The 24,057-nt window shown below is 34.3% G+C and overlaps 1 protein-coding gene and 1 long non-coding RNA gene across 10 annotated transcripts; one reads left to right on the forward strand and one right to left on the reverse strand.

Annotated features, from left to right (window-relative positions):
* Positions 1-12,335: 12,335 nt before the first annotated feature.
* LOC140828845 (probable sodium/metabolite cotransporter BASS5, chloroplastic) lies at positions 12,336-15,627 on the forward strand. Of its 9 annotated transcripts, none has more exons than XM_073191696.1 (9): positions 12,336-12,496; positions 12,585-12,632; positions 12,728-12,828; positions 13,206-13,336; positions 13,563-13,756; positions 13,826-14,078; positions 14,193-14,425; positions 14,649-14,731; positions 14,824-15,627. In XM_073191696.1, exons 1-9 carry the CDS (start codon positions 12,367-12,369, stop codon positions 14,896-14,898), a joined length of 1,248 nt encoding a protein of 415 aa, XP_073047797.1. In that variant the 5' UTR covers positions 12,336-12,366; the 3' UTR covers positions 14,899-15,627. The 9 variants fall into 9 exon arrangements, with proteins under 9 accessions (XP_073047797.1, XP_073047795.1, XP_073047796.1 ...); XM_073191694.1 differs by having other exon boundaries at positions 14,172-14,425; positions 14,824-15,619; XM_073191695.1 differs by having other exon boundaries at positions 12,737-12,828; positions 14,172-14,425; positions 14,824-15,616.
* A 2,610-nt stretch (positions 15,628-18,237) lies between these two features.
* Positions 18,238-19,185, reverse strand: LOC140829869 (uncharacterized). The gene is made up of 2 exons (XR_012117571.1): positions 18,797-19,185; positions 18,238-18,512 (listed from the first exon to the last, which is right to left on the reverse strand). It is a non-coding gene; the product is annotated as an uncharacterized lncRNA (long non-coding RNA).
* Positions 19,186-24,057: the final 4,872 nt, after the last annotated feature.

Below are 24,057 nucleotides of genomic sequence, written 5' to 3' on the forward strand. Positions count from 1 at the left end.
CAAACTTGGAGTTTATAAGGGAGACATCACTTGGCTATTTCCTCAATGTGAGACAACTCCCACTCCATTTTCTATTCAACAACTCTTCATTATTCATTTATCCAACAATCCCCCACATAAATGAACTTAATGCATGTATGCAGATTTACTTGAAAGCTCTTGTGAATTATTATTACATTGGGATAGGTAGTTTTTGACTTTGAACCTTCCTTAGTAACATACTATAAGATTTACTAGTTGAGTAGTGACATGATGTCTTGAACTAGTCAACCGTTTATGTAAACCAAGTCAATAGTATTTACACAATAATAATTCTAACATATTCTTGTTCTCACGTTGTGTCCGTTTCAGCCTTGGACCATAACTTAGATTCATAAGTGTTTTCCACTGAAGCGACCATTACTTCTCAATTATATATGTGATCTCCTATCTAGAGTATCATGTCATACTCTACCTCATAAGTATAGGAATCATTAAAAGAAAACTTAACCTCATCACATGTTGCAGGTCTTTTCTACTTGGATTTCGTAGGAATGAGCCTTTATTTATTCCAAGTACTCAAACTAATATTTATAACTTTGTTGTCCCGTTGAACCAAGGTCATGAGATCTCCACTTCACAAGGTTGGGTTTCCGCTATAAATATTTTATTTTGTGGGTTTTAAGCCCATTCCTCTCAACAGTTTGTACATTTGATCTCTATTTATACTTTTAGTAAACGGATCCGCTAGGTTTTCTTTTGATTTCACATATTCAACAGAAATAACCCCATTCGAGATCAATTGTCTTATGGTATTATGTCTCCGACGAATATGTCGAGACTTACCATTGTACATACTACTATGTGCTCTTCCTATTGCCGATTGACTATCACAATGAATCTTAATGGAAGGCACTGGCTTATTCCAACAAGGAATATCCTCTAGGAAGTTTCTTAGACATTCGGCTTCTTCCCCAGCTTTGTCTAATGCTATGAACTCGGATTCCATAGTGGATCGAGCTATACATGTTTGCTTAGACGATTTCCATGACACCCTCCCCCACCTATTGTGAATACATATCCACTAGTGGACTTGGAGTCTTTTGTGTCAGATATCCAATTGGCAGGATATTTTGAATATATCAAACCATAGTTCAATGTATATTTCAAATATCCAAGCACTCTCGTTAAGGCTTTCCAATGATCCTTACTTGGATTACTTGTGAACCTACTTAACTTATTCACTGAATATGCAAGATCTGGACGAGTACAGTTAGTCAAGTACATTAGACTACCAATTATCCTTGCATATTCCAGTTGTGAGATGGGTTCTCCTATATTCTTTGCTAAATGAACACTTAAATCTATAGTGTTCTAGTAGGATGACTGTTTAAGGTACTGAATCTTTTAAGCACCTTATCAACATAGTGAGTTTGTGATAAAACTATTCCTTCAGGTATTCTAGAGATTTTAATCCCTTATATTATATCACACAACCCCAAGTCTTTCATATCAAAAGACCTTTTCAACATATCCTTGGCATTTATAATCAACTCATGATTACTTCTCATAATCAACATGTCGTCTACATAAAGACATACAATGACATAAGCACTTGCATTACCTTTAATATAAACGCATTTATCACATTCGTTGATTTTGAAACCATTTGACTTCATTGTAGTGTCAAATTTTTCATGTCATTGCTTAGGTGCTTGTTTGAGTCCGTATAAGGACTTGACAAGTTTACACACCTTCTTTTCTTATCCGAGAACGACAAACCCCTCGGGTTGTTCCATGTATATTTCCTCTTCCAGTTCTCCATTCAAGAAGACTGTCTTTACATCCATTTGGTGAATCTCAAGGTTATGCAACGCAGCAATAGCTATGAGAACACGAATGGATGTAATCCTAGTGACTGGAGAGTATGTGTCAAAGAAGTCATATCCTTCTTTTTGTTTGAAACCTTTAGCCACCAAACGGGCTTTATATTTGTCTATAGATCCATCTTCTTTGTATTTCCTTTTAAGGATCCACTTGCATCCTAAAGGCTTACAACCCGGAGGGAGATTAGTCAACTCCCATGTATGATTATGCATGATGGATTCTATTTCATCATTTATAGCTTCTTTCCAAAAAAGAGCTTTGGGATTGGATAGAGCTTCTTGAATAGTTCTTGGTTCATCATCTAATATGTAAGTCATAAAGTCAGGACCAAAGGACTTTTCAATTCTTGCTTTCTTTCCACGTCGTGGTTCTTCATTGATTTCTTTAGAATCAATAGTAGATTCATAAGACCGTTTAGTAGAACCTTCTTTTCTTTCCTTACAAGGAAAGTTGTTTTCAAAGAATATTGCATTCCTTGATTCCATAATAGTTCCTTCATTAATATCAGGAATCGTTGACTTATGCACCAAAAACCTATATGCACTACTATTATAGGCATATCCAATAAAAATGCAGTCAACAGTTTTGGGTCCAATTTTAACTTGTTTTGGCTTTGGTATCTCTACTTTAGCCAAACACCCCCACACTTTTAGGTATTTATAAGATGGTTTGCGACCCTTCCATAACTCATATGGAGTTTCATCTTTCTCTTTGTGTGGTATTTTATTAAGAATGTGGTTTGCAGATAGTATTGCTTCCCCCCCACAAGTTTTGAGGTAAGCCCGAATTTATCAACAACGCATTCATCATCTCTTTAAGAGTACGATTTTTACGTTCTGCAACTCCATTGGATGGAGGTGAGTATGGTGCTGTAGTTTGATGAATTATGCCAGAGTTAGTGCAAAATTCTTCAAATGGAGCGACATACTCTCCACCTCTATCACTTCGAATCATTTTGATCTTTGTACTCAATTGATTCTCAACCTCATTCTTATAATTTTTGAAAGCTTCTATAGCTTCATCTTTACTTTTCAACAAGTAGACGTAACAAAATCTTGTGCAATCATCAATGAATGTTATGAAGTACTTATTCCCACCTCGAGTTTGCACAAATTTTAAATCACATACGTCAGTGTGAATTAAATCAAGTGGCTTACTACTTCTTGTCACAGAATGGAATGGAGCTTTGGCCATCTTTGCTTCAACACAAATCTCACACTTATCTTGTGGATTTCTTTTAAATGCAGATATTACATTTAAGTTCGCAAGTCTTTGTAGTGTGTTGAAGTTAACATGTCCTAATCTTTCATGCCATAAATTAGAACTTTCAAACAAGTAAACAGAATCATTCACTTTATTCTTCGTCTCTTGGCGGTAAACATTCATTACATTCATTTTGAAAAGCCCATTGTCTTGGTACCCTTTTCCAACAAATACACCATTTTTGATTAGGACAAACTCTTCCGATTCAAACACAAGTTTAAAGACAGCCTTACTTAACAAGGATCCAGAAACTAAATTCTTTCGAATGTCTGGCACATGCAGCACATTCAACAATGTCATCTCTTTTCCGGAAGTCATCTTCAACACCACTTTGCCAATTCCTACGACCTCAGACGTTGTAGAGTTTCCCATAAACAATTTCCTATCACTTACAGTAGTGTAGGATGAGAACATTGCCTTTTCAGCACATATGTGGCTAGTTGATCCGGTATCTACCCACCATTCCCTTGGATTATCCACCAAGTTGGTTTCAAACACAACTGCAGATAGATCAAGTTGTGATAGATCTATTGGTACATGCCTTTCTTCAATGACATTGGCTTGCTTTAGTTTCTGATTTCTGTTGTCTTTCCTTGGAAGACGACAGTCCTTGGCCATATGATTTGGTTTGCCACAGTTGTAGCAAGTTCCTTTGAACTTCTTGGCCTGCCCTCGTTTCTCAATTTGAGGGCGCTTTCTCTTGTGGTTGGTGCTCGATTCTGTTAGATTGGCCTCGGCCTCGGCCTCCATTGTTCTCTTGTGTGTTCTGGCCTCAGAAGATCAGCTATCTTCCTCAATACGAAGCCTCACAATCAGATCTTCAAGTTTCAACTCCTTGCGCTTGTGCTTAAGGTAGTTCTTGAAATCTTTCCACATCGGTGGCAATTTCTCAATTATAGTCGCCACTTGGAATGGTTCATTGATATCCATCCCCTCTGCCAATAAGTCATGAATAATAATTTAAATTTCTTGTATCTGGCTTATTACAGATTTGGCGTCCACCATTTTGAAGTCTAGGAATTTGCCAACCACGAACTTCTTTATGCCTGCGTCCTCTGTTTTGTATTTATTCTCCAAGGAATCCCAAAGCTCCTTGGCAGTAGTGACAGAACAGTAGACACTGTAAAGTGTGTCATCTAGGCCATTGAGTATGTAGTTTCTGCAGAGGAAGTCACCGTGATTCCAAGCGTCTAGTGCAAATCTTCGTTGTGAGTCTGTGTCGTCTGCAGCAATGACAGGGGGTTCCTCCTTGAGGAATCGAGACAGACTTAGTGTGGTAAGGTAGAAAAGCATCTTCTGCTGCCAACGTTTGAAGTCAGCACCAAAGAATTTGGGTGGCTTTTCGCCATGAGCGGGAGCAGTAGCAACGAGAGTGAATGATGTAGTAGACATATCCAGAATAACAATGATAATAAAAGTTCGTCTTGCGATTGTAAGGTGGATATTACCCTGGATATGTTGGACGTCTTGAATCACGAACAGAAGCAGCAAATCGAATCAACCGCAGCAACAATAAGATCAAGTCGAGGCAAGGAGGATCCTTTGTCCGCAAGACGAATTTGCCCATATATAGTGCTATACGTCGCAGGCAATCGTCTCCAAGATACAACGACTTCACGTCGAGAATTTACAGCACTTCAAATCTCGAAATCAGTGAACACAAAAAATGCAAGAGCTCGCAAGTATTCAAAGAAGCAAAGAATGCAACAAGATGACCAAATTTTCGAACCTCTTTTGTGATGAATGTGAGGACTATTTATAGGAGATCATTGAATGTGTTGAGGAGACATGTTTTTCCAGACCAGATGCATTGAATAGCCACAATTCTGATGAAGGGATACAATGGTTGGTGCAAAAGAAGCCATGAACGGATGTCTAGAAGCCAAGAGACGCGCATGTTATGCTAAAACAACGCTACGCGCGCAGTCGCGCGACAACACACACGGCCGCACACAGCGTACTGCGCGGCCGCGCGCCTTGGGGCCCAAACCCCTATTCAACACGCGCGGCCGCGCAGTACGCTGTCGCTGGAATTCGTGCGTGTTTTGCAGAACATGCGCGTCTGGTACCTCTTGGGGCCCAAACCCCTATTCAAACTTGGAGTTTATAAGGGAGACATCACTTGGCTATTTCCTCAATGTGGGACAACTCTCACTCCCTTTTCTATTCAACAACTCTTCATTATTCATTTATCCAACAAAAAGGACACGAGAAACAGGAGACGCTAAATTTTAGGAGAAATAATTTTTTTGGTCCATTAGCTCGTCCAATTTTAGGTTTTAATTCATTATATTTTCAAATTTTGTTTTGATGTGCTAATTTTTGATTTTTTTTGTTATTTTGGTCTAATTGCTGACATGTTATAAGACAAACCAACAATTTTCGATGTCACTGCCAACATTTCTTGGTGTCATGTCAACAATCAGACGAATAAGACCGAAAGATAAAAAATGTAAAGCCAATGTATCGAAACTAAAGTTTAAAAACTTAGTTGATTAAAACTCAAAACAGAGAAATTAGATGAAAAAGTGTTTTTCCTTGATTTTATTGCAACCAAGCCTTTCGGGGGTTGTTTGGTTTTCTTTTCAAAATAATTTAAGATGGTTGAAAATTGACAATATAATTATTGCAATCAACAATATCTTTTTAATAATTGTACTCATTGTAATCAATGTGAATCGAACATGTGACTTTCGTTCTGATACCAATTATCGGACCGAGGGTTTGCCACTTTATCAAACCTGTTGGGTGCAATAATTGTGCCTGCTGAGTAGAGCAATCGAAACGTGGCGTTTGTTCTGCTGTGCAGTTTAAAAAAATTGAGTTGCACCATTATCATTAGTTATAGCTTTTAATAAAACGGTAAGTGCGCGGTCCTACAATAATTATTACACCCAAAAGTATATACCACATCATATGGTATTTTTAATTCAACACATTATTAAAATATCAAGTACACGTGGTCTAAAATAATTGACATCAAAATTACCAGAACCCAAAGCTGCTCAATTGATTTTATTGTTTAATTCAATGGAGAATATTTCAACGAGGGATGAAATCGTATGTGGTATCAGAGCCTTGGTTTAAAATTTCTTAAAATTCTGAGTATGCTCTGTGGTTGCAGCCTAGACTGATCTTCTACATCAGAAAAGATTTTTTGAGATTTTTTATTTAAGGCGGGATTATTTTGTCCAGTCTATAAAATTGTTGTAGACATAATGGCGGGAAGGTACGAGATAGCAAAGTTCAATGGAAGCAATTTTATGCTGTGGAAAATAAAGATACAAGCAATTTTAAGAAAAGAAAATTGCTTGGCGGCTATTGGAGATAGACCGGTGGAGATTACAGATGATGGAAAGTGGAATGAGATGAATGATAACACTGTTGCCAATTTACACTTGGCTATAGCAGACGAAGTTTTGTCAAGTATCTCTGAGATAAAAACAGCCAAAGTTATCTGGGATACTCTGACAAAGATGTACGAGGTCAAGTCCCTACACAATATGATTTTCCTAAAGAGAAGGCTTTATACTCTTCGGATGGCGGAATCCTCATCGATGACCGACCATATCAATACACTAAATACTCTATTTGCCCAACTCACTTCCATGGGGCATAAAATAGGGGAAAATGAACGTGCGGAGCTTCTATTTCAAAGTCTACCAGATTCATATGATCAACTTATCATCAACATTACCAACAATATTCTTATGGGCTTTCTAAGATTCGACGATGTCTTAACTGCGGTTCTCGGAGAAGAAAGCCGGCGCAAGAATAAGGAAGATAGGTTGGTATCCTCGAAGCAGGCAGAGGCGTTACCGATGATAAGAGGAAGATTCATGGACCGTGACTCCAGTGGGAGCCAAAGGCGAGGTAGATCAAAGTCGAGAAGTAAGAAGAAAAATATTTACTGCTTTAAATGTGGCGGTAAAGGGCACTTCAAGAGAGAGTGTACGAGTATCGATAAAAGTTCTCAAGGAAATGTGGCCAGTACTTCAGGCAGTGGTGAAATATTATTCAGCGAAGCAGCAACAGTTGCGGAAGACAGGCACAAATTTTGTGACACATGGATAATGGATTCAGGAGCGACGTGGCATATGACGTCTCGGAGAGAATGGTTTGATCATTATGAACCAGTCTCAGGAGGATCTGTATTCATGGGAAATGATCATGCCTTGGAAATCGCTGGGGTCGGTACTATCAAAATTAAAATGTTTGATGGCACCATTCGCACCATACAGGAGGTACGACATGTGAAAGGACTGACGAAAAATCTTTTGTCCTTGGGACAATTGGATGACATCGGGTGCAAAACTCGGATCGAGAACGGGATCATGAAAATTGTGAAGGGCGCGCTTGTGGTTATGAAGGCGGAAAAGGTTGCTGTAAATCTGTATGTACTTTTGGGAGAAACACACAAAGAGGCAGAACTAGCTGTTGCATCAATTGGTTCAGGAGAAGAATTAACAGTGTTATGGCATAGAAAGCTCGGGCATATGTCAGAACGGGGGTTGAAAATTCTCTCAGAACGGAAGCTGCTGCCGGGACTTACAAAAGTGTCACTACCCTTTTGTGAGCACTGTGTTACCAGTAAACAACACAGATTAAAGTTTGGCACTTCTACTGCCAGGAGCAAAAGCATATTGGAGCTGATTCATTCGGATGTTTGGCAAGCACCGGTTGTATCCCTAGGAGGAGCGAGATACTTTGTCTCGTTCATTGATGATTTCTCTAGGAGATGTTGGGTGTATCCAATCAAGAAGAAATCAGATGTTTTCCAGGTCTTCAAAGATTTCAAAGCGCGGGTTGAACTTGATACTGAAAAGAAAATCAAGTGTCTGAGGACTGACAATGGAGGAGAATATACCAGTGACGAATTTGATGCATATTGTCAACATGAGGGCATCAAGAGACAGTTCACGACGGCTTACACACCTCAACAGAATGGAGTGGCGGAGCGGATGAACAGGACCTTGTTGGACAGAACAAGAGCTAGGTTGAGAACTGCGGGTCTAGAAAAGTCATTTTGGGCGGAGGCAGTCAAAACCGCTTGTTATATTATCAATCGTTCTCCTTCAGTGGCGATTGATCTGAAGACTCCGATGGAGATGTGGACTGGAAAGCCGACAGATTATTCTCATTTGCATACATTTGGAAGTCCGGTGTACGTTCTGTACAATGAGCAAGAAAGATCGAAGTTGGATTCGAAATCCAGAAAATGTATCTTCTTGGGTTATGCTGATGGAGTAAAAGGGTTTCGCTTGTGGGATCCTACTGTTCACAAGCTTGTCATCAGCAGGGATGTTATCTTCGAGGAAGATAAAGTAAAGGGAGACAAAGGCACACAGAATTCAGAAACTACTATTTTTCAGGTAGAAAATAAGACAGACGAAGGTCAAGTTTCTTGTGAAGCAGTACCAGAGCACGAAGAACAAGAACAAGTTGAGTCTGAGGTTTCCAATGTGAGGCAGTCAACTCGAGACAGAAGACCACCAGGTTGGCTTTCAGATTATGTCACTGAAAGCAACATTGCATATTGTCTATTATCAGAAGATGGTGAGCCATCGAGTTTCCACGAGGCTACTCAGAGCTCGGATGTATCTTTTTGGATGATAGCAATGCAAGAAGAGTTGGAGGCTTTAAACAGGAATAAAACTTGGGATCTTGTTACACTACCACGAGGAAGGAAAGCCATTGGAAACAGATGGGTCTATAAGATCAAGCGTGATGGCAATAACCAAGTGGAGCGGTATCGTGCTAGATTGGTGGTAAAAGGGTATGCTCAGAAAGAAGACATTGAATTCAATGAGATATTTTCTCCTGTGGTTAGGCTTACAACAGTCAGAGTAGTATTGGCATTGTGTGCGGTGTTTGACCTACATCTAGAACAGCTAGATGTGAAAACGGCGTTTCTTCATGGAGATCTTGAAGAAGAAATCTATATGCTCCAGCCAGAAGGTTTTGCGGAAAAAGGCAAAGAGAACTTGGTTTGCAGGTTGAAGAAATCTCTGTACGGTCTCAAACAGGTACCGAGGTGTTGGTACAAGAGATTTGATTCCTATATCATGAGCCTTGGATACAACAGATTGAGTGCAGACCCTTGTACGTATTTCAAGAGGTCTGGTGATGATTATATCATTTTGCTGTTGTATGTGGACGACATGTTGGTAGCAGGCCCCAACAAAGATCAGGTCCAAGGATTGAAGGCACAGTTGGCTAGGGAATTTGATATGAAGGACTTGAGACCAGCAAACAAGATTCTAGGGATGCAAGTTCACCGAGACAGAAGTAACAGAAAGATTTGGCTTTCCCAGAAAAATTATTTGAAGAAAGTCTTGCAACGCTTCAACATGCAAGATAGTAAGTCAATCTTGACCCCTCTTCCTGTTAACTTCAAGTTATCCTCCGAGATGTGTCCTAGCAGTGAAGCAGAGAGGATGGAGATGTCTCGAGTACCGTATGCATCAGCAGTGGGGAGTTTGATGTTCGCCATGATATGTACAAGACCGGACATTGCTCAAGCAGTGGGAGCAGTTAGTCGGTATATGGCGAATCCTGGACGAGAGCATTGGAGCACTGTTAAGAGGATCTTTAGATACATTAAGGGTACCTCGAATGCTGCATTATGTTATGGAGGATCAGATTTTACACTCAGGGGCTATGTCGATTCAGATTATGCAGGTGATCCTGATAAGAGGAAATCTACTACTGGTTATGTGTTTACGCTTGCAGGAGGAGCAGTAAGCTGGGTTTCAAAACTGCAGACAGTTGTGGCGTTATCTACAACAGAGGCAGAATACATGGCAGCTACTCAGGCTTGCAAGGAGGCAATATGGATTAAAAGGTTGTTGGAGGAGATTGGGCACAAACAAGAGAATGTTCCTTTGTTTTGTGACAGTCAAAGTGCCTTGCACATTGCAAGGAATCCAGCCTTTCATTCCAGGACGAAACACATTGGAGTACAATTTCACTTTGTGCGGGAAGTAGTAGAAGAAGGAAGCGTGGATATGCAGAAAATCCATACAAAGGACAACATAGCTGATTTTCTGACCAAGCCAGTGAACACTGATAAGTTTGAGTGGTGTAGATTCTCAAGTGGCCTAGCGGAAATGTAAGCAGCAGGGAATGGCAAGATTGAAAGGATGTGTGGAGATGTGTTTGATTCTCAATCAAATCTCCAAGTGGGAGAAATGTCGGCAAATGAATGAAGACATGTGGCAGACAAAGACATTAAATAAGCAGATAGTGATGATCGGCTGTGCACGTTGAAATTTCGGATGCAATGTTCAGACGGAACACGTCTTATACGCGGTTTCACACTTCGAAACTTTACTATAAATAGGTGCCTCATTCTTTCATTCTGAAATCATCCCTTCTTCGAGTTTTCTCTCATCTTATAAGCATTTGAGTGCTTAGTTCTATAATATTTGTGAGGTGTTTTGTTCTCCTGTATTAAGAGAGTGTGTGTTCTCTTTGGAAACACAGTGAGTGAGTTGTACACCACAAAATATTATAGTGGAATTCTTTTCATCTTGCCCGTGGTTTTTACCCTAATAATTTTTAGGGGTTTTCCACGTAAATCTCGGTGTCCAGTTTATTCTTTATTTTCGGCTTTTATTATCTCAAATTCCGCACGTGGGACCAACAGTATATGTTGTTTAGTGTAAAAGACAAGACAATATATTCTTTTCATATATTTGTTTTAATTATCAAACTTTTGGATCGAGTTTTCAAAAATAGAAGTTATATATATACTCTTCTATCATGTATACTATTGCCCCTTCACATGTAATACACGCGCGCACCGACACACATATATATAAATTGGTGTTAAATAATTTTTTAAAATTCGAGAGATTATATTAAAATTTAAAATTTAAAATTTAAAAAAAAAATTCATAAAAAAATTTATGTAATGAGTGATATGATTATTTATTTTTAAAGTTCCAAATATAGATAATAATAAAAAAACCATTAGGATATGGTAGATGGATAATATGAAAATGTACTAAAATGAGTTTAATGATAATTTTATTTAAAAAATATAATTTTTTATAATTTAAGGAAAAAAATTATGTTTTTGGTTTATAAAAAACAGATGATGACATCAAAATTAATTACTCTATTCCATTTGAATTGATGAATTTCAAATATATGAATTCAAATTTTCAAATATAATTTGTAGTTTTAGAGAAGCAGAACCATAAAATTCAAATCATCTCTTGTATGTTTATATAGTGTTTCATGTTAGTTATTATGAATTTCAAGTTCGTCCAATAATGAATGTATTTGAAATTCATATACTTTACATGACTAATGTGTAAACATGCAATATGTAGATTTAAGATTTAATATATTATTTAATTATTAACGATAAAATTATTATTGAAATCCATCCACCAAATCTAACATACATCTCATATTTAATAAAATAATATAAATATTTTATTCTCATATCATACTAAATATATCATTACATTTCACGACCAAACATCTTGTTGTATGATTGAAAATCAACTTGGTGAACAAGACCAGTTCAAAGAATGTGATATCGATTTTATAAACTCCATGAGAGTGATTATCCATATTTGCATATATCAAATGAAACTCAAGTTTATATATTAATGCAAAATTTTAATTATGTGAATTTCTTTAATTTGGTATTTATTAGATATTAAAGTTTTCAAGCAACCTCACCTAGTTGTCCTATATGTCTGCCCCACCAAAAAGGCCTATTTTTAACAATACTAGCAAAATGTTGACAAAAAATTGTGTGAGACGGTCTCATTAGTCATATTTTGTGATACAGATATCTTATTTGAGTCATCAATGAAAAAGTATTAGTTTTATGCTAAGAATATTAATTTTTATTGTGAATATCGATAAAGTTGATCCATCTCATAGATAAAGATTCGTGATACGGTCTCACAAGAGACCTATTCTAAAATTTAAGTGGAAAAACTTAACTTCTGAATAAATACATAAAATCAACCGTAATAATAAAATATATAATTAACCTAAATTTTCATATCTTATAAAAAAATCTGATTATATATTGTATAATAACATTTAATACAATGTATTTTAATTTTTTTAAAATATTTATGTTTTATTATAAAAATTATATATATATATATATATATATATATATATATATATATATATATATATATATATATATATATATATATATATATATATTCACTCTGCATTCTCGAGAGAGAAACCTCCACCAAAATGAGCGCCAACATCAAGCTTCTGCATCACCATTTCCACGCCCTCTATTCCTTCGATACTCTCCGGGTCAGGGTCAGACACACAAAGATTCCCGCTTGTTCTACGCCGATGATTTACTCCCAACTTTCAGGTCTTTTTCTTGTTTGATTTCTCGCTTTTATGAAAGAGAATTGATTACTAGTTATTGTTTTATTTATTGAATTTCAGTTCTTTTGCAGGGATATGTTTATCGAGGTCCCCAATTCATCCCTGCTGTGGATGTTTAAGTTAGTTATATATTTTTTAAAATATTAGCTTCATTGATCTATTATGTTTTCTGTGCCGAAACAATTGTGTGGTTGCATGTGTTGAATTAATTTAGTTGATTTAGGTGGGATTTCTAGATCATTGTTGGTCGGAAAGTGTGTGCCGGATAGTTTATCACCAGAATTGTCTTCTAATTGTTCGTCGGAGTCTCCTCAGGTACCACTTGATCGTAGTTCTAGCACAAAAGTTGTTGGGTTTACTGCATAATATCTCAAATTGATTGGCCTCTAGTCAGACGAAGTTTTTATTACTCCAGCATCGCTTAACTAACGACGCGACGAGTTCGTTGTGAATCTTGATATCTAATGAAATTCGCAGAATGAAACTCGAGGGTGTTAGTTTTTGTGGACTATAATGAATCAACGAATGATTACTGCCTTGTCAATTATGAGCTTGTTTCGGGTTTTTTTAAACATGTTTAGCAATTATTTTAAACATGTTGTTCATCCTTAATCAACTAAGTAAAATGAGCCGGCTGACTACCCCAATAGACAACAGATCTTCTTATGTTTAATCTTTTTAACTTGTTTCAGCTGCTTAGTAACAAAGAAGGTTCAGTAATAACCATTTTAAGGGCAGCAAATTCTTTCTTGCCTCAAGTGGTTATCGCAAGTACGGTTTTGGCTCTTATATTCCCACCTTCGTTCAAGTGGTTCACGAACAGGTTTTTCCTACCTTTCGTTGACTGAATTTGGTTACTCATACAATTCCATCCGCATGTTTTCATTGCATGCTTACTAAAAGAAAATAGTTGTTTTTGTCTTATGTGGTTTCTATAAAACAATTGCAAACTATTTATTTCGGGCTTAGAAGTTTTGCGTTCATTATGAAATGACAAAATGCTGTATCTATTTACCTTGTGCTTTTGATCACATGTTTAAATTATTCAGGTATTATGCTCCAGCATTAGGCTTTTTGATGTTTGCAGTTGGGGTTAACTCGAGCGAGAAGGATTTTCTTGAAGCATTCAGCAGACCAACAACCATTCTTGCTGGCTATGTCGGACAGTTTGTTGTGAAACCCCTTCTCGGGTATCTTTTTGGCACAATCTCAATGACTGCATTTGGTCTTCCAACCTCCTTAGGTATAATTTCCTGCACCTTATTTCGGATAAATGGACGATATAACTAACTTATCCTGTTTTATGGATCAGCCGCTGGGATCATGTTGACTTCTTGTGTGAGTGGAGCACAACTCTCCAATTACGCCACTTTTCTTACAGATCCACCAATGGCCCCACTTAGCATCGTCATGACATCTCTATCAACTGTTACTGCTGTTTTTGTTACCCCGTTCTTGTCCTTATTGCTTATCGGCAAAAAACTACCTGTTGATGTGAGGGGGATGGTTTCCAACATCATGCAAATTGTGATAACCCCGATTCTGACTGGCCTAATTTTGAATAGGTAAATGCTTATTCGTGTATGCTATCACTTGACATCAACTTCGATATCAGCAGCATTATTTTGTTTCTTACCTTAATAAACTTTAATCTGCAGGTTCTTTCCCCGAATTTGTAGTGCAATTCGGACATTTTTGCCTCCACTTTCTGTTTTTGTGACTGCTCTTTGTGTCGGAGCTCCACTTGCTATCAATGTAGTGTCGGTCATGTCTCCTCATGGGCTTTCTGTGTTGCTGCTGGTGATTGCATTTCATGCATCAGCATTCATTTCCGGATTCGCTTTCACTGGTCTTGTTTTCCATGATTCTCCTGATGTAAAAGCTCTGCAAAGAACACTATCCTTTGAAACAGGTTATTTCATCTGCATGATATCATTTAATCAATGCCGGATTACAGTTATAAAACCGTTTGTCTGCGACTGCAACAAAATCAACATTTGACTATATATCAGTTTAAGTGTCATGTTTTGATCGCTTCATAAACAGTCACACGGGATAGCAATAGCAATCGCTGCTTTCCAATAACAGTATCGACGTTGTCTAACTTCTAACTGATTTCGTTCTTCTTTTTACAGGCATGCAGAGCAGTCTTTTGGCCCTTGCACTTGCAAATAAATTTTTCCTAGATCCACTTGTCAGCATACCTCCTGCTATTTCTGTAAGTCTATATATGCATTATAGAAGAGTGTGACAATCACAATGATGTTTGATTATTTTGCTGGGGTTAACTCGTAGTATTACAATTTACAGACTGTAATAATGTCACTAATGGGATTTTCTCTCGTAATGCTGTGGGCTCAAAGGAAAGAAACTGCTGTCAATTGAGGTTAAGTAGCTATTGGTGTATTAATAAATAAAGTTTTTTTGAGTTTGTTCGACAGCAATCTCCTTGAAGAATTGAGAGCAAATATTTGAAAGCCAGTCGGTTATTTTTCCTAGTTTCGGATTGGTGATTTGATTTGAGAAGCGAAGCATGATTCACCCTTGTCATCACAACTGCCATTTTCATTCAAGTGCCCTCTGGAGATGATAGACTGTGAAATAATCGACTCCTTCAGCTGAAACTTCTACCTACTTCATTTGAATGCCAACAACTGTCTCCATAGTTTTTTTTTGCTATTTTGACATTAAAGAGAATCATGTATACAACTCTCACCATTCATCAGACAGGGTAGGACTAGCAAGGATGAGAATGAAGCAGCTAGATTTTCCATGTTTACTCTAGCTTATACATATTGAAAAGTGGGCAGACTGATGTTCTCCACGGATCTCTATTTCCGGCCTATGCATCTTGACATTGTGTAGCTAATGCAGCATTTAGTTAAAAAGTTCCCAGATTTTACATTTCATATTTGAATCGGATAGATAAGTTCTTTATTTTTCGGACTGTCTGGTTTTATGAAAAGGATTATCTTTAGTTACTTAAATCTGTATAGGATTCGAACTGAGGTTTTTGTGTGTTTTAGACACACAAAGTTTTGTTCTCTATGATGGCTATGGGCTGATCAATCAAGTGTATTGACTGAACTTCTGGACTTTTACACTGTAATGCATGTTATAAAACAGCAAGGGATCGATCATTCGGGGAAGATCGAATGCTTTTGCTTTACGGCCTGTGTTGTTGAATAAGATTGTCATTTGAATACCAACGTTCATGTGTTGTATATTATTGTAGTTATCGTCTCTGTGTGTTCAATAAAGTCAAGAAAGGTTAATTATGTTTTACGAACACAAGGTTACACTGTATGATTGTTAGTTTGACAAATGTTGTTAATGTTTTTGGTCCAAATTTGTTTGATTTTTCAAAACACTCTCTCGTTATAATAATGGCTTTTGACCAAACACGAGGAATTTCGCACGGTTCATCGAATACATTCTACACTAAATAAAAGTGCTTCATTTTGTCGATTTCGTGTTAATAATAATAATAATAATAATAATAATAATAATAATAATAATAATAATAAAGCTTCAAAAATAATAATAATAATAATAATAAAAGCAGAAAACATTTTCGTGTCACGCCTTGAACTATAAAATAATGTTCCCGAACTCGAAAAATATGGAGGTACAAAAATAATCGATGAAAATTATTTTAAAAAAATAATGTTGAGCTTCAATTTTCATGTTCTTGGATAATTAATATGAAGTAGGGCTCTTGTGAGATAGTCACACGAATCATTATCTGTGAGCCGAGTCAACCCTACCGATATTCCAAATAAAAAGTAATAATCTTAGCATAAAAATTAATATTTTTTCATGGATGACTCAAATAAGATATCTGTCTCATAAAATACAACTCGTGAGATCATATCGCACAAGTTTTTGTCATTAATATATACGTGGATCTATCAAGATTGCGAGCTAGATATCTTTTGTTCATTATTTAAAATTTCGAGTACAAATTAAATAGGTAAAATTGTAAATTTGGGATTGGATGTTTTTTTTTTTGTCATTTTATTCCGTCTTTTATGTTAACAAATTTAAGTTTTATTCCATTTTTTTTATTTCTTTTTATTGCAGTTGTAGTATGTTTTCTACGTGACACTAGAGTGTGGAATGTTATATAACTTCTTCAATTAAAAAATAATTAGAATTGAAAAATAAAATATCAAATTGTCAAAAATAAAAGATAAATGACTGAGATTTAATTATGATAAATAGGGATGACAATAAGCTAGTATTAGATAAGATATCATTCTCATTTATTATATTCATATTCATTCCGATCGGATATTTAATTTCATCTTCCTTCATCCACATACTAATCGATAATGGTTAGATATTCATATTCTACCCAAATATCACATTATCATATATAATTATTTTTTCTCGAATATCAGTAAGATTCTTTATGATCTGTTTCTATCCTCATATCTAATTACTCATTTATTTAATTGGGTATAAAATCTCTTCCATATTCTCTTTCATTTTGATTTAATCTGATATTCCGGTCAAATGTTAATAGGATTCTTTAAAATCCATTTTTATCACTATATTCGAAAATTCTCAATTCATACATAATTATCTATTCATTTAATTGAGCATAAAATATCCTTATATTCTTCTTCATTTATATTGGGTAACGGATTCTCTTCGATTCGGAAGAAATGGTTATCTCTAATGATAACACATATGACTAAATCAGCAGAAAATCGAACACCGATAAAAATAAAAAAAAAAGTTTTTCCCCAATTAAATATTATTGGTAAGAAAACTCCAAAAGTATATATCACAATTACTACAATTAAATGGTGGTGGAGGATTGGGTGAAGTAGGTGAGTCACTTCCAGACAGAGAGTCATGATCAAATCAAACCCATGCAACGAAATTTAGTGTCACATAAAATAATTTTAAATTATAATTTAAAAAAAATATATTTAATTTTAAACACAATCTTTTAATAAAAGTACAAAATCTCCACATTTTTCATCCAATTAGCCTCTCAATTCAATTCTTGATGCCCTTACCTTTTGGATAAGGTTGTCTTAAAAATCATGATATCTTATTTAATTCAAGAAAACAATTATTTTATATTTTAAAAAAGAGAACTATTATTTTTCATTATTATATGCCACATGGAAGATGATATATAGAGTGGGAAATTAAAATTTTACATAGACAAAAAATTGCTGAAATTCTTATAATATTGACGTTTATAAATGAAAGTAATCTATAATTAAACTTCTTAAGAATAAAAATTAACTTTTGAGCATGAGAAATATCCGAGTTGGTGAAATAATTTAATCGTTAGATCAATAACTAAAAGTTCGATTTCATCTATCAATATTTTTTTGAACGAAATTGTTGTCAAAATTTTAAAATGTTATGGGGAAAAAAAACTTTTGTATATAGTAAAGGTATCACAATATTCATTTTCTTTAATTTTTTAAGAAAAATCTAATATGTAAGAAATACAAAACAGGAAGAAAAATATTAATATTTTATTGATACTGTCGGTTTTTGACGACTTTAATTAATTTCTTCGAGATATTTTCATACGCAGAAGATAAACAGTACATTGTGGATTAAATTTGCAACACCACCAATAATTTAATTTGCTCAAGGTTGAAACAATAAATCAAGGTAACCAAATAACTCGAATCCTCTCTTATTATGAAATAACTGAAGAAATACAAAGGGGGGCATGCAGAAAAATTACTCAAAACAAGATTAAATATGATTAATTAATATCATTAATATTCTGTATCAAGATATCGCTAATTGGAGTTTTAATGCACACAGGATTAATTAATATTATTCCCGGAAAATTTCTTTTGAAATTCAGACAGCAAAGCAAGGTTCTCTTGGTGGAGAAGAGTGGCTTTCTTCCTTAACTTTTCGTTCTCTTCGAGGATACTGATGTTCTCCATGTACAGCTTTATGTTCCTTAATTGGATATCATACTTCCAACCTTCTCTTCACATTGTTTCCTTCTCCTGATCAATAATATTATATATTCATTGTATAAAATAAGTAAATATAAGCAAGCGTTGACTCGTCTCGTCGTGAGACCGTGCTATATATTAATCAAAAGAATACATATACATAATTAATCAAATTACCATTTATATACATACCTACAATTTGTGGTGATATTAATTAATTAGAAAAAGAGACTAACAAAATCATATTCAATTCTATGTTTCTATATTTTCATTCAGAATTCGATACAATACTTCGCTAGCAACGACTTCGTATCCATCACAAATAACATATATACCTCGTGAGCCTGTGGACGTGAACCCTAGTCCGCTTCTGGTTTCGCAAGGAGAAGAGATATTGCCTGTGCAGATGTAACCATTGAGTGGAACTAGTGCACATACTGATTCAATTCAAGAATCTGTGGTTGAACTGTTCGATGAATGGAAACTATATATAACAAGATATAGCAAGAAATATAAGTCGGGATGAAAACGGTCTCTACTTAAATATGCAGCAAGTTGTGCGCAGGATTGTACATGAAGTTGGGGGGGAGTGTTTAATTTTCAAGAATGGTAATGATGGCATAAGACAAATAGTCATGATTACTAAATTCTGCAGACCCATCTATCTATATGTAATCATAATCATGCATGAAGAGGGAAGCCAAGTTGGAAAATTGTTTTAGCATGTGTGGATTTTTGGTTCAAATTTGAATGGATCTATGTATATAACTAGAAATTTTGATTTATAATTATTACAAGGAATATTATATGTTTTTAGCAATTTGATTGTATTAATAATAATTACATAAAAAACAAGTTTGAATTCAACTTATAAATGTACATGTATGTTATTTGAAATTTTTTTATTATTAATTTTAGTCCTTTTTTTTAAATGAAATGAATAAAAAAATGATAAATATATAGTCAATTGAAACAGTGATAATAACTATTTGACAAGAAAATGAAATATGTACTAGAGAAATCTCAAGAATTTGTAGAACACAATACTGCATATATAACTTAGATAAATAGGAGATTTAAAGTAACTTTACATATTTTAATTCATGTTTTTTTTTTTACAAGCCACTGAATTGGACAAATAGCAAATATGTATATTAGAAAATATTAAAAATAAAGCAAAAACTTGTGTGAAACGATATCATGTGTCGTATTTTGTGAAATATATCTCTTATTTAGGTCATCTATAAAAATTATTATGCTAAGAGTATTACTTTTTATTATGAATATCGGTAAAGTTTATCCGTCTCATAGATAAAAATTCATGAGATCGTCTCACGAGAGGTAGTTTATATAAGGCCAAAAATGTTTCACCATTTACACCAAGTTCAAAGGGTCTCCCCTTTCATTAGTAGTATTCTATCATCTCAAATATGTATATTGCATTTGTTTTTTGATTATCCAAACATAGATTGCACTTTTTTTTTTTATATAGTAGCATTTATTTTTTATTTTTGCTAATATACCCATGTTGACTAAATTTTTTGAAAAGATGTGCAACAATTTATTGAATATTTAATGAGGAATTAAAGATAAAATGAAAAGCTTGTTTGGTGTGAAATAAAATCATTTTCTAAATGACTTGTAAGTCATATGACATCAAATCTCAAATTTAGAACGAGATATCGATATCGAGACTCAATTACAACGAACTTCTTTCTCAAATCTAAGAAAAAAATATGTTAGGGACAGAGATAATGAAAGATATTTATTAAATTTGTGGAAGTACACAATTTTAAATTTTAGAGAGTAAAAATATACATACTTTTAGCATGAGAGAAATGGTCAAAAATAAATTAATGTCATTTGAATTATGTGTGTATATAAAATTATAATGGATGTGGTGGATTATTATGAAGGGGCATGAAAGATCAACGCATGCGGGTTACTAACTCCTTCACCAATCCTCCGATTTCAGTCATAGTTTGACAATTTGTTGATCCGATATTATGACTAAATCTTATATTAATTCCACCACGACTTTCTAATATTTTATTCATAAAATTATATCAATTAGTCGACTCAATTACTACAAAATCTCGTGCTTACTTTTTATTATATCAGTTTAGATATTACTTGGCGTGGATTATATATTCTCAAGTGTATATATATAAGTTTTGATATGTTGTATACTCAACGTGTATATTTATTTTAACGACTATAGAAAAGAAGAAAGAGAACTACGATTTCATATAATAATAAATATCATGAAACAATATTCAAAGAAAATAATTAGTTTAGTAGCTAGAGTTACAGATTAAAGATTAAGAGAACTAATCTATTCTTACAAAGTAAATTAATTAAATTACTCTGTCACAATCAACTCTGATGTTAAGGTAAACTAATGCATACTGAGTAGAATAATTTAGAGACAAAAAATATTTACGACAAAAAAATATTTCAATTCCAAAATGATAGTTTCCCTGAAATTTCTTTGAAACCACAATTTGAAAACATTCTAGAAGTTTAATTTTAATTGGCAATGCAAAAATATTTGGTAAAATTACAGGTCAAACAGAAACGTACATAATGTAACTTACATAACGTATTTGTTAATTTTTTTCGAAAAAATTATAATTTTGGTATTGTGTATTTGTTTATCTACAATTTTGGTCATCTATGTTATCAAATTTAATTTAGTATCGTATTTTCTGATTTTTTTTTGACAATTTTAATCATTTTAACCTAGAGTGATGATATATTACTATACGCGTCAGCATCGTGTCGAAGAAAATGACTAAAATTTTAAATATATATATATATATATATATATATATATATATATATATATATATATATAATAAATGATGCATTTCCTCGATAAAGATAATTCATTACCTGAGAAATGTATGATAATTATGTACTTGGAAAATCTGAAGAGTCCAAGAAGTTAGTTTTGGAGTGCTCAGTTTGACCCAGCTTAACGTTGTTGATTAGTTTTTGAGAAAATAAAATAAAATCGAATATATTCATTTATTTTGGGGAATTAAATAATATCTGATGAATACAAAAAGGAGTACTCGATTACGGAAGGAAAATGGGGCACCCGAAACAGCCTTTAAATATCATTACCTTTTACAACTTGAGAGAAATAATGTAAACTGCAATTAAAAAAAATAAAAAAATTGAAATTGTAGTCTTATAAATTAATTGATTTTTTAGACTTTACTTATGTAATTTGTTAAAATTTGGCTTTATCCAATTTTTTGGTCATTTATTTAGCCCAAAGCCACTAATTCATTAAATATTGTTCATTTGACATCAATGTTCTCTTACATGATTCATGTGACGAGAACAAAATATATATCTATATTACATATGACTATGGACTTCAGTAAAAAAAAGATCAAAAATGAAGAAAAAACATACAGTTACAAAACTTAAAATACAAATCCATCGTTAACATAACAAAAAATGAAAAAAAAAATACAATTTAAGTGAATAAAGTGCAAAATAATTATTAACATAACCAGAAGTAAAAATTATAGTACCAAAAAATGTAATTTTTCCTCACTTACAAACCTAAAATTGAAATTTTCCTCTATGTATGATCATATATACATATACATACATTATATAATATGTATGTATATGTATGGTGGCACAATTTTGATTGGGTTCGAGTCATTTGCAGAGTAAACTTCCACCTATCAATGATATCGATGGCAAGCAAAATATGAGCTATATAATAATGGGATTTTGAAGAATACAAGAACCACTCAATCCTACACATACTTATGCCTTGTTTTACTACTAGCTAGCCACTGGTATTGTTATAATTATTATTCTTATTCCAATATAGAAAAATGAGAATTGAGTTGGGTTTTTGTGGTCAACAAGAGAATTAATGAAATTTTATGTGCCCTTTAAATTTTATTCCACAAAATTTTCAAGTGTTTTTGCAGAATTGAATTGCTCTTTTCCTGTCTATTTGGCATGGTTGCCATGACACTTTTTTTATAACAAAAATTACTTTCATTTAAAAAAAAAAGTAAAAAGTGTGCGTTATAACTACATTAGGCATCCCAGGAGACATACATATAACATAACAAATGAAAAACTAGAACTTAATTAGAACTACAATAATACATGGGCTATAACAACATTGGAAGAATAAGTGAGAAGCTGATTCATCGCCTAATTGACAAAACACGCAAGTTTTAACACTAAGAAACCCTAATCTATCTCGTGTGAGTAGTTTCATGTGTGCTAGCAACCAAAGAATAAATTGATGCTTAGGTATAGGTTTTCAAGGCCATTTCGCACTTTCTTCAATGAAGAAGTTATAAGCCTTCGATAAACCCCCATTCGTGCTAAACCAACTGTTAAGTCTTTCCGCCACAGCTGTTATCGAACCATTAGAGCGCGCGATTTCGTCCCGAATAGATATAATCTGCTTAATCAAAGGTGATGATTCATCTTTATGCCAACCCTGATAGGCTAATACCAAACACCACCAAAGCAACTATAAATATGATTAACCCGCCTAATCCAAAGACTATCTTTCCTCATGTGGATTTTCCAAAGAGTTTTCGCAATCAGTGCTTTGTTCCAAGCTTTCAAGTTTTTCAGTCCAAACCCTCCATCGGCCAGTGGTTTGCATAACTTATCCCAAGCAATCGGTGAGTGCTTCGTTGGCCACACAAATTTTCGAATATCGAGTGAATGGAGTCAATTACGCATTTCAGTATAAGCAATATAGATAACCAAAAACATTGAACTCCTTGAATTACCACCCTTATCAACTCAAGTTTGTCAGCATAAGATAAAGATTGTCGAGGCCAAGAACTAACGTTTCTTCCAATGTTGTCTACCAAAAGACTGTAATATGATGCTCTTAACTACCTCGCTGCAAGAGGGACTCCCAACTCCCAAGCACCGAAAAGGCAACTCTCTCTGATTAAATCCAGTGATGTCAATGATATCTCGTCTTACATTTTCCTCAATACTAGCCATATAAATATTATATTTCAGCAAGTAAACTCGAAGGCCAGTCATATCACCAAATTCGTTCAAGCATCGCATAATTATTCGAACCCTTCGCGCATCACCATACATGTGTATTTTCAATGGCCTTTCGTCCAAGTACCACCAAATGTGTCAAATAGTACCACAAGATATCGTCTTCGAGACCCCACCCCGACCCGTCCCTAATTGTAATTGTAATATATATATAAAAAAATCCATGTCTATCGGAATCGCCATCAACACCTTTCTTCTTCAAGATGTTTTGTACCTATGTTTCATCCATATAGGTGAGTGATTCGTGCGTAAATTTTTTCCCTAATTTGTTCGAAAACATTTGTTAAACATCTGCCAATATAAAACTTTTAGTGATAATTAATGGTTGAGCATAAAAAAAAACATCCCATTCAAATGAACGCAATTTTGTATCGCCTCTTTGCGAAGCTGCTCAATTTAAAAATATAATAATTAGCATACAATAATAAATTCGAGTCGGACTCGATATTTGAACACGACGCGATTATTTCAAAATTCGAATTATATATGAACTATTAAGAATGAAACAATGTTTTCT

This window comes from Primulina eburnea, chromosome 4, assembly GCF_022965805.1.
Source record: "Primulina eburnea isolate SZY01 chromosome 4, ASM2296580v1, whole genome shotgun sequence".
Lineage (NCBI taxonomy): Eukaryota > Viridiplantae > Streptophyta > Magnoliopsida > Lamiales > Gesneriaceae > Primulina > Primulina eburnea.

Coding starts and splice junctions, on each gene's coding strand:
- LOC140828845 (XM_073191694.1), top strand. CDS start 12,367: ATGAGCGCCAACATCAAGCTTCTGCATCACCATTTCCACGCCCTCTAT. Junction 12,633..12,727: donor TCCCTGCTGTGGATGTTTAA/GTTAGTTATATA, acceptor GAATTAATTTAG/TTGATTTAGGTGGGATTTCT. Junction 12,829..13,205: donor GTTCGTCGGAGTCTCCTCAG/GTACCACTTGAT, acceptor AACTTGTTTCAG/CTGCTTAGTAACAAAGAAGG.